Source organism: Octopus bimaculoides, chromosome 5 (genome assembly GCF_001194135.2).
Source record: "Octopus bimaculoides isolate UCB-OBI-ISO-001 chromosome 5, ASM119413v2, whole genome shotgun sequence".
NCBI classification, from domain to species: Eukaryota; Metazoa; Mollusca; class Cephalopoda; order Octopoda; family Octopodidae; genus Octopus; species Octopus bimaculoides.
Window position 1 is genome coordinate 108,465,069 of NC_068985.1, and position 9,575 is coordinate 108,474,643.

General features: G+C 34.5%; 2 protein-coding genes across 2 annotated transcripts in view; one reads left to right on the plus strand and one right to left on the minus strand.

Moving 5' to 3' along the window:
• LOC106883123 (uncharacterized) overlaps nt 1–9,575 on the minus strand; it is a 60,189-nt gene that overhangs the window by 26,932 nt on the left and 23,682 nt on the right. The window contains exon 2 of the mRNA XM_052967940.1: nt 123–255. Within this exon, the coding sequence (XP_052823900.1) occupies nt 123–255 (133 nt within the window). The remainder of the gene's footprint in view (nt 1–122; nt 256–9,575) is intronic.
• LOC106877286 (S-crystallin 4) overlaps nt 5,073–9,575 on the plus strand; it is a 158,835-nt gene continuing 154,332 nt past the window's right edge. Inside the window, exon 1 of the mRNA XM_052967941.1 lies at nt 5,073–5,178. The gene's annotated coding sequence lies outside the window, so the exon portion shown is untranslated. The remainder of the gene's footprint in view (nt 5,179–9,575) is intronic.

The window sequence follows — 9,575 nt, forward strand, 5'->3', positions numbered from 1 at the left end:
TATATATATATGTATGTGTGTGTGTGTCTGTGCCTTTTTGTGGGCATGCGTAAATACGCTCTAAATATACAGAATAATCAACATAGAAATTTGTGATTAGAAATGAATAACAACGTACTAACCCACATATATCTTCCAACGTCTCTATATCGTATGTTTCTCCAAGGCCTCCCATTTCAGAAATGTGTTTGTGCATAGGCTGGATACACTGTATGATATTGTTGGGATCACATCGCCGTAGGTCATTTATTAAAGCTGATAAGAAAAGAGATATTATAGCATAAGATTATTGAATATCTGTGTTAGAGAAATTTAGTCATTACAGAAACATATTTTTATCCAAAACTGTACACGTGTGTCATTTTTTTCTATGTCCTAAGTCCTGTACCTTTTTCGCATGCTGCACATATATGTTTTGGAATACCAAACTCCTAGATGAGATGTCTTGTCGGTGGCCATTGAAGTCACGGTACACCTAAAGCCTTTTACTTTGTTAAATTGCTTTGTAAGTTATAGGTTTGTGAAGTGATATGAATAATACTTAGAAAGACAAGGAATTTCTTGGATATCAATTTAACATGTAAATCTTTGTAATTCATATTAGTAAATGAAACACGTGTAATGGAGAATTAGTAATACCAAAAAATTTCCACTTTCTTGTTTTGCTATACACTAACTCTGCAAATAATATTTCCATATGTATTTTGACTAACTTTGAGCAGTAACTGTGATAACATATTGGATTGTAGCAAAATGGAATATGCAGATGTGCCTCAAGATGGAACCAGCAGTGATTTACCCTAACTACCTATATAATAGATTGATAGATAAATAGAACTAGATAGATAGATAGATAGATAGATAGAGAGAGAGAGAGAGAGAGAGAGAGAGAGAGAGAGAGAAAAGGAAAGAAAGAAAGAAAGAAAAAAAGGAAAGAAAGAGATGGTGAGAGTGATGGAGAGAGAAAAAGTAAGACAGACATATATCACGGAGCAAAATTAAGTGAAAGTGAGTTATGAAGGAAAGGAACAAAAGAGATGAAATAGATGCTTGGACCCTGGTCAACTTTTAGGAATTCTACACTGAAACAGTCCAAAAACTCGTTGATCACTTCTGTTGATTATCTATATTTTATTATATGTGCGTCAGAGAGGACAAGAGAGAACGAGGTGTTTTATATTGTATATATACGAGTGGGTGAGAGACCGATGTTTTGTATGTGAGGGAAATAAAAGATATAGGCATGTCCAAAAATGCTAATTGAGGGAGACTTGACTGCTATTGCTACCAGGTCGAACTATCATAAAGTGGCTCCCTAATTAGTTCAGTCATCTCGTTGTCTGTTGTTATGCTTTTTTTCTGGTAACAATTTATGTTCATCTAAATTTGTATCAAACGTTTTCGTGAATATCTGGTTCAATACATTTCATACTGAAGACGTATAATTATTCTCCAGCTATTTGGTTTTCTGGCTTATTAGTTTTGAATATATCATTTTATTAGCTTGTCAGGTAATTTCGATGCGGGGCTTATTATTAATGATAAATGTTTTAATTGAGCTATCGTATAAAATGTGCATTTGACGACCTTTGGGGGTTTCGTTTTTCAGTTCTTTTCCAAGTTAGAGATGTGTTATGTCTGCAACTGCTGCTTGCGCTCAGAGATATTGAAAAATACTTATTTTGTTGTTTAGTCTATGATGTTCTTGATCTCTTTCGTGTATTTCTCTTCCTTTTCCATTGATTTCAACCCAGAACCTTCCACCTTCTGTCTTTTGTTTGCTTTTTTATATCTATATATATTTCATATTTTATTATCTGTAGAATTCCCTTCTAAGTATAATTATGTATCCATGCATAATATATTCTAAGAGATTCGATCATGAATATCTGATCACTGTTATTTTCCATCAACGGAGAATATCTCAGCTTCAGGCAATATATGCTCTTAACAAATGCGGTTCTTCGGTTCACCTTTTTAGGGAGACTAGGAAACATCTCACTCAATGCTAATCCGTCGCTAGACGGATGAATATGAAGTTCTGCAGATAATTATATTTAGATCAAGAAAATTAATTCATCCAAGACTGGTACCATACATCCTCTACAGAGATCATGAGCATATCACATACCAGCATTACAACGTAACTACTTTTACCTGAAACGGCTATGCCGCATTTAATGGTATCTTGGAAGAAGATAAAGAAGACAAATATCACTTTACCATCAAACGTTATCTGAACAAATTTCTTCAAGGAATACCAGACAAACCACTCAGATATATTTCATTCAATAACCTTCTATTCGAATGGGTTATGATGACACAAAACTCGACTTAAACATTACTTAACAAATTCTATCAGGTGGTATTAAGTTTGACGTAGCTTGTGCCAATTTTGGTCTGAACATATCTATGTTTATCTAAGTTTATCTAAGTTTATCCTTCCAACTTCTATTTCGTTTGAAAGTAACGATTTTGTATGCGTGTAATATTCTAAGCTCTTTGAGCTATGGTTAATGTTTCTGTAGTTATATTTTCTCCAATGCTCGTTATTCTTTTACTCATCTAATATTTTCTATCTTTGTTCTTAGTTTTCTTATTATGCATTCACAAAGCATATGAGATTTACTTAACTTATATCTGTTTCAACGTTTGAGTCGCATAGAATTTATTGTAATGGTATATTCGCACATTTAATGTTTGTCTCTGTTCTCACTTCTGAGAGCCATTTCTCCGATATCTGCACTACTTTTTTCAATTTTTAGTACGCTTTACTTCTTCAATTCAATTTCTTTATTATTCTTTTATTACGTCTTTCTAAATTATTTCTGCAGTTCTTATCATTTTGCATTTGCTTAGATATTTTTCTTCCTCATGTCTGTTGATTTATGTAGATGGAATATGATTGTAGATATATGTATAGAATTTCTATTGAACAGTATATTTTTTATAGGTGTTGTGCTCGTTGTATATTGATATATTTATATATTATAGTCTGGATTTATCATTTTTATTATTGAAGGTATTTTTCTTTTGTAAGTCGGTTGTTTGTTATTATTTCTTTCCTTGTTTTTAAACGAGCATATGCTGATATACTTGATATTACATACCAATGATTGTTTTTTCAGTGCCTATGTGTGTAATTTATATTTCATGCTGCCGTGGGATAAATCTGAAATATTGAGAAAGTTACCATAACTTCACAGTATTCAATAGCAGCTCATATCTATCTATCTATCTATCTATCTATCTATCTATCTATCTATCTATCTATCTATCTATCTATCTATCTATCTATCTATCTGTCTGTCTGTCTGTCTGTCTGTCTGTCTGTCTGTCTGTCTGTCTGTCTGTCTGTCTATCTATGGTCGACGTTATTTTTTAAAATGTACCTTAATCCCCTGAGATTGCAGATAATATTTCTGAATCTCTTTGATTCTTTAGATGTGCTGGCCTCCTGATAATTAATCGATATTAATTAATATATGACTAATTACCAGATTTTATAATAATATCTATCCATTTATCTATATACCTACCTACCTACCTACCTACCTACCTACCTACCTACCTACCTACCTACCTACCTACCTACATACCTACCTACATATCTATCTATCTATCTATCTATCTATCTATCTATCTATCTCTCTATCTATACATACATACATACATACATACATACATACATACGTACATACAAAGAAAATGGAGATTGTGTACATAGAATAATCAATATATTAATTATAATATTAGTCAAGTGTCCCTTGTCCAGTGGGGTCAAAATAAACCTCTAGCTACTTTTAGAACGAATTCCACGCACAGACCACAATTCAATTGAAATGAACTCTCCATCCTTTAGAATGTGTAACGGTCAATGTTTACTTTGATAATCTCTTGCCCTGACGAAGGTTTTTGCTTTTTCAAATTCATAATGCAATTTAATTGCATAAATATTGATTTAAGTAATTAGAACCAAAACACACGTAGGCAATATGAATTGACTATTATTATGATGAATATATTGATTATTCTGTGTACACATTCTCCATTTTTCTTTGTATTGTTAAAATTTTTCTCCTATATCTAAAAGGTGAAAACATCTATAGTAACAACTGGGATTTCAAGAGTGTAAGGTACCACTTATCAGAGAAGAACCAACGATAAATACAATATGTCCATATGGATTTCCCAGTATCGTTAATTGATATGGAGCTAAACCGGTGTACACTTGGATAAATATCCCTAGGAAGAACAACCTCTTTGCACACAGACTTATATATATATATATATGTGTGTGTGTGTGTGTGTGTGTGTGTGTGCGTGCGTGCGGGCGCCCCAAGTGGGGCACTTAAATTTCTTCAACTCTGTAACAATAATAACCAGAAATCTAGTTGTGGTTGAAAGATTATATTCTGGAACGAGAAGCTGTGTCACAAATTATAGCCACTCAGGAATAAAGCATAAAAACGAGAATGATAAAGAGAAGAATTCTTACAATTCACACAGCAAACGCTGAATGTGTGGAAAACAGGATGAAAGTATTAACTGTATTCTAAACGAGTGTAGTAAGTTAGTAAAAAGAAAAAAAGCGTAAAAGAGTCGATTGCGTTGGTAAGAGTGAGCACGAGTGCGCACGCGAACACATACATGTATATACGACGGCTTCCACACGGTTTTCGTTTACTAATTTCCGTCACAAGGCATTGGTTGAAGAAGACCTTAAGTGCCACAAATAGGAACTAAACCGGAATCCATTTAGTTTCTTAACCACACAGCCATACCAGTACTCATTATTTCGTTTAAGCTGGGAATAATATTGATATTCATGTTCTTCTTATTAAGTCTGTGATGACTAGATTTGCATTTTTATTTTAAATTACTGCCGCTAGTTTATCGCTTTTTTGTTTGTTTCTTTTTGCTTCAGATGGTTTTACATTGTTTTAATTATTTCTGTTCAAGATTTCCTCTAATTATTTCTACAATAAAAGTGTCATGTTCACAATTTCCTTCGACTTTAGACTATTTTATTCTTAAATTTTCTCGTTCTCTTGATTTATCTTTGTGTGTGGATCTAGATCAGTTTTTATTGTTCAGTATATTGTAAATGCTGTGTGTTTCATGACTTTGTTTGTTATGCCAGTATTTAGATATACCTTTGAGATCTACGTTGTCAAGGTATTTTTAAAAATTTATATTTGATGTTTGCGTTCGCTATTTATTCTATTTCTTTCGTTTTCTATTTTGATCTGTGATGTTTTTTGGATTGAAAAAGTATATCCGTTTAAATTAGCTGCTCTGTTGGGATCCAAAGTTCAATATAAAGCCATATTTTCCGTCTTAAATTTTAGACGAGTATTTTGTGGTGGTTTCTATTTGAGGGTTGAACATGGTTGTAAAATATACATGTAGAATACAAACATAATCCGCCCCTGTCCATTTATTGGTCTGTAAAGATTCAACGTTATATATAGATATGTATTTTACTCCTTAAAATCTTATACAAGTAAATTCTTGCAGCTTCGATTTAAGGGTTGAATATGGTTGCAAAATATACAAACATATTCTGCTCATGTCCAGTTGCGCCTTCTCTATTTTAAAAGATAATCTTGAAAGTAATTTCTCGCCCATTGCTTAGAGTTTCATCAATTACGCTCGGTGTTGGTTCGTTTATTATTGGCAAAGTCGAGCTTGGTACCTTTTTGATTTATTTCCTTTTCTTAATTTTGGGTTAAATAATACAGCCTTACACTGTATTGTTTGCTATTTTCTATCTGTGGGAGTAGAGTATTGGTTTGATGCTGATATGGAGCGTGCTTGCTGCAACAGTCAGCTTATACGTGTTGTTAGATGACTGATCAATATGAAATGTTATAAGATAATGATCAGTAGATGATACAATTATTACTTACACAGTTAACCTTCAATATGTTTGTCTTATTTATTTGTTTATTTTGCAATTTCATTTCTTATCTTGTAATCGTTCTTCTCGGATAGTTTTTTCCGTTTCTTACTGGCACTTGTTAGATGCTATTGCACACCAATACTGAATAACAATCACCAGTCGTCACATCCCCACTGCGAAAGGGATTAATTACATCAATTTTTCCTTTATCATAAATAGCAGTACTGATTTTGGTACGCTGTGGACTCTTTAGTCCTAACTTACACGCGTATTGACCAAGCGTTGAAATAACAACTGGGGTTGTTTGAGGTTTCAATGTTTCCGGTAGTAAGTTACTGTGTTTGATTTATTCATTACTGTGTGCAAGGTTTCTGCCAACTGGTGCACAGGCTTATATCATTTACCAGAATAGATATTTGCTATTTACTGGATATGACTAAACTACATTCGGCAGATGAGCTCAAGTTTGGGAGTTCCAGAGTATTGAAGAGTGTGGAACCACCTCTTAGTCAATATTCTTTCCAGATCTTCTCTAACCAGGAGTAGTAGCACCTGTCAGAATCCCGGCTATCGGTTTAGTAGAATGTCACGGAATTATCTCTGGAAGAAGGCCCCTTACAGACATCCCAACGAAATCAGGACAGATGATGTTCTCCAGCTATTTAGTTCCTAATCTAAGAGAAAGTAGCTCTGTACAAATTCTGCATCCTAATGACTATTTGGCTCGTAGCACTTGTTGCACCAGACCAGTGCAAGTTTGAGAAACAAGAGAGCGAAACTAGCTCTGCAAATTCATCGTGCAGAATATTCAGGAAACCAAGACACTAGTACCCATACCATCACCCTTATCGCTATCCCTAAGAGTAATACCTTTTAAAACCTTCATAAGGTGCCAGGTAGAGAGACTGACAAAACTTTTGTGGTTGCCCAACACGTTACTCGGTTTAACACTATCATCTGGTGGTGATAACATTAATCTATGACAACCAGGTAATATTTTTGGAAAGGAGTCTGTTCCTGGCAACAAATACCCTATCATTTTGTCCCTCAGAATTTGAGCTGCAGTGCGTTACGTTAAGCATCGAATGCATAAATTTCTCCTGTCACAAACGCACGAAAGGTGCTTGGACGCTTTGCTTCTGATTACTTTGTAAATGTCAGTTTACATGTTCAGGTTTGTCTAATAATGGATATCCCTCTGATTTACCAAGCGTAAAACCTTTATCTTATTTTTGCTTGATTATAAAATTGTTAACATATCTATTCATTCATAATATGCGTTGGCAGATTCAGACGTTAATATCTGATAGCTGTTGCTTATTTGAGTCGTTGAAAGTCTTCTCCTCCCTTGTGACGATGTGCATTCTAAAAGAAAGCATACTCCGATAGCGAATCAACGTCGATCAGATGTTTACGTTCAAATCTACTACAACGTATTAAAAGTGAATAGATAATTTACTGTTTGGATTCTCGCTATTCTGCGTGCACCCCATGAATTATTATCTAATTGGCAGACATCAGTACTAATCAGCAAATAATTTGTTTGCTGATCCCTATAAACATGAGCTTGTTCTCTTGTCAGAGTTATCTATCAGGGAGGATAGCTTTGACTGTTGAGACACGATAAGTTCAAAATATCGCAGTCTCAAACACCTTTACACCAGTGAATCGGCGAATCACGTGTGTTATCAAAACACATCGTCTAATGGAAGCATAGGCAACCGTTTTCGAGAAGTGGGCAGCATAACATATGGCTCGTCTTCAGGCGGGCCGTACCACTAAAAGTTTTAATAAGGTTTCTTTCCTCGTGAAATTAGGCGTGCATTTTTGAAAGTCTCGCGGGCCGTAAATGCCTATGACTGGTCTAAACTGAGGTGGTGCTATCAACAACAGCTATCAGAACTTCACCTTCGACTCTGTCAGAACCTATTACGAATGAATAAATATGTCAATGTTTGTATCCTCGCTGTTCTGTGTTATACGTCATGAATTATTAAAAAAAGAATGTTTGCAGTCGTATATTCTTGTTTCCGGATTTCACACTGTGCTACAGCTATCGAACTATCTTAGTTGTTTTACATACTCTCGTTACGAAGATCGCTTTGCTACTATATAAGTTTTGGCTTTCAATCACATTGCACGGTACCTTAGACAAACTTTTGCGCAATCGTTCTAGCCACTGTTTGATTAAAATCCTATAAGTAGGATTTTTGGTAGACAAGAATTTTGTGGAACAGTGGCTCCTTCGATGTACGGAATCTACCACGACACATCGTACGACAGCCTCAACTGACACCCGTTATGTGACATTAGTGTCGATTCCACTCTGTATTCAACATTCGGACTAGTATTCCAGTCTAAGAAGAACGTAGTTTCTTCCTTTCATCAGTCTCAGAGAATGTTTTTAACGATTTTGCCCCATACAAGGTTTGAGGTTATTTTAGTGTAAGAAACCACAAAGAAAGAAAAGAAGGGACCTATAAATTCAAAAGATGTCGATTAACATAATGCCCAAATGACTGAATATGACAGACCAAAGAAAAACAAAACGATGCTAGTAAAGTTTCTAAGAAAATAATCTATTAGAATAAAAGGACTTGAGCCTAATATGAAGCTCAACAGAGAAACGATGCGTTTGGGAAGAGAAGCGAGTGACACATTTAAAGGTCTAGACCAGTGGTTCTCAACCATTCTTTACCAATGGGCCCCTTTGATTCCCATTTTATCATGGTGCCCACCCCCCCATAGCCATTCGATGTTTTAAAGCTAATTCTATAGATACTTCTTTCAAAATTCCTATTTTGTTTTTCCCGCATTCACTTAGGTAGGTTGAACTATGCAAAATGTTAGAGAAAGAATCCTAGCTGTTTCTTGCAACGAATACATATAAAGCAAAAATTTGCCATGGATCCTTAATATACTGCTGTGGCTCTCCAATTTGCTATTTTGCTTCTGTGGATCCACCAAAATATTATGTGGATACCCTGGGATCATATGGACCACGATTGAAAACTACTGGTCTTAGCAGAAGATACTAGAACACAAAGTTCATCAGAGCAATGACAAAAAAAAAAAAATACTGATAGAAAAGACAAAACAGATGGGCAATAGTTTTTACTATAATACATTCTAAACTTGATAAATACTTCATTGATAGTCGATGCAATATCCCTTATCTACATTTAGTAATTGTGTCATACACATCTTGGAATTTCAAAATAGAAAAAAATGATAATAGTAGGCTTCTTGCTCACTAATCTTGCTAATTATTTATTTCACTTGTTTAACGTTTGATGATATTTATTAATCGTTAACTGGATCTGCAAGTGGGGCAAATACTCCAGTAACTCATAAAATTGAGGGAAATTTGACTGCTATTTTTAGCAAACTGAATTTCTCTATTGCTCCACAATGCCTATTGAGTCATCTGCAGCTGGTTGAACAGCATGTCGTCTTTATGACTTTTATAACTGGGTTCCACTTTATTAGTGTCATAATAAATACTGCGTTTATTGAGTTGTTTATTGTTCTACAGATGAAAAAGGAACTAAGACAAGAGAAAAATGTAAATGGAGAATCGGGGGAAAACACTGAGTGACAGAGAGAGACGAAACTCTGTATGCGTATATTTGTATATGTGTGTTGTATATATATATATATATATATATAT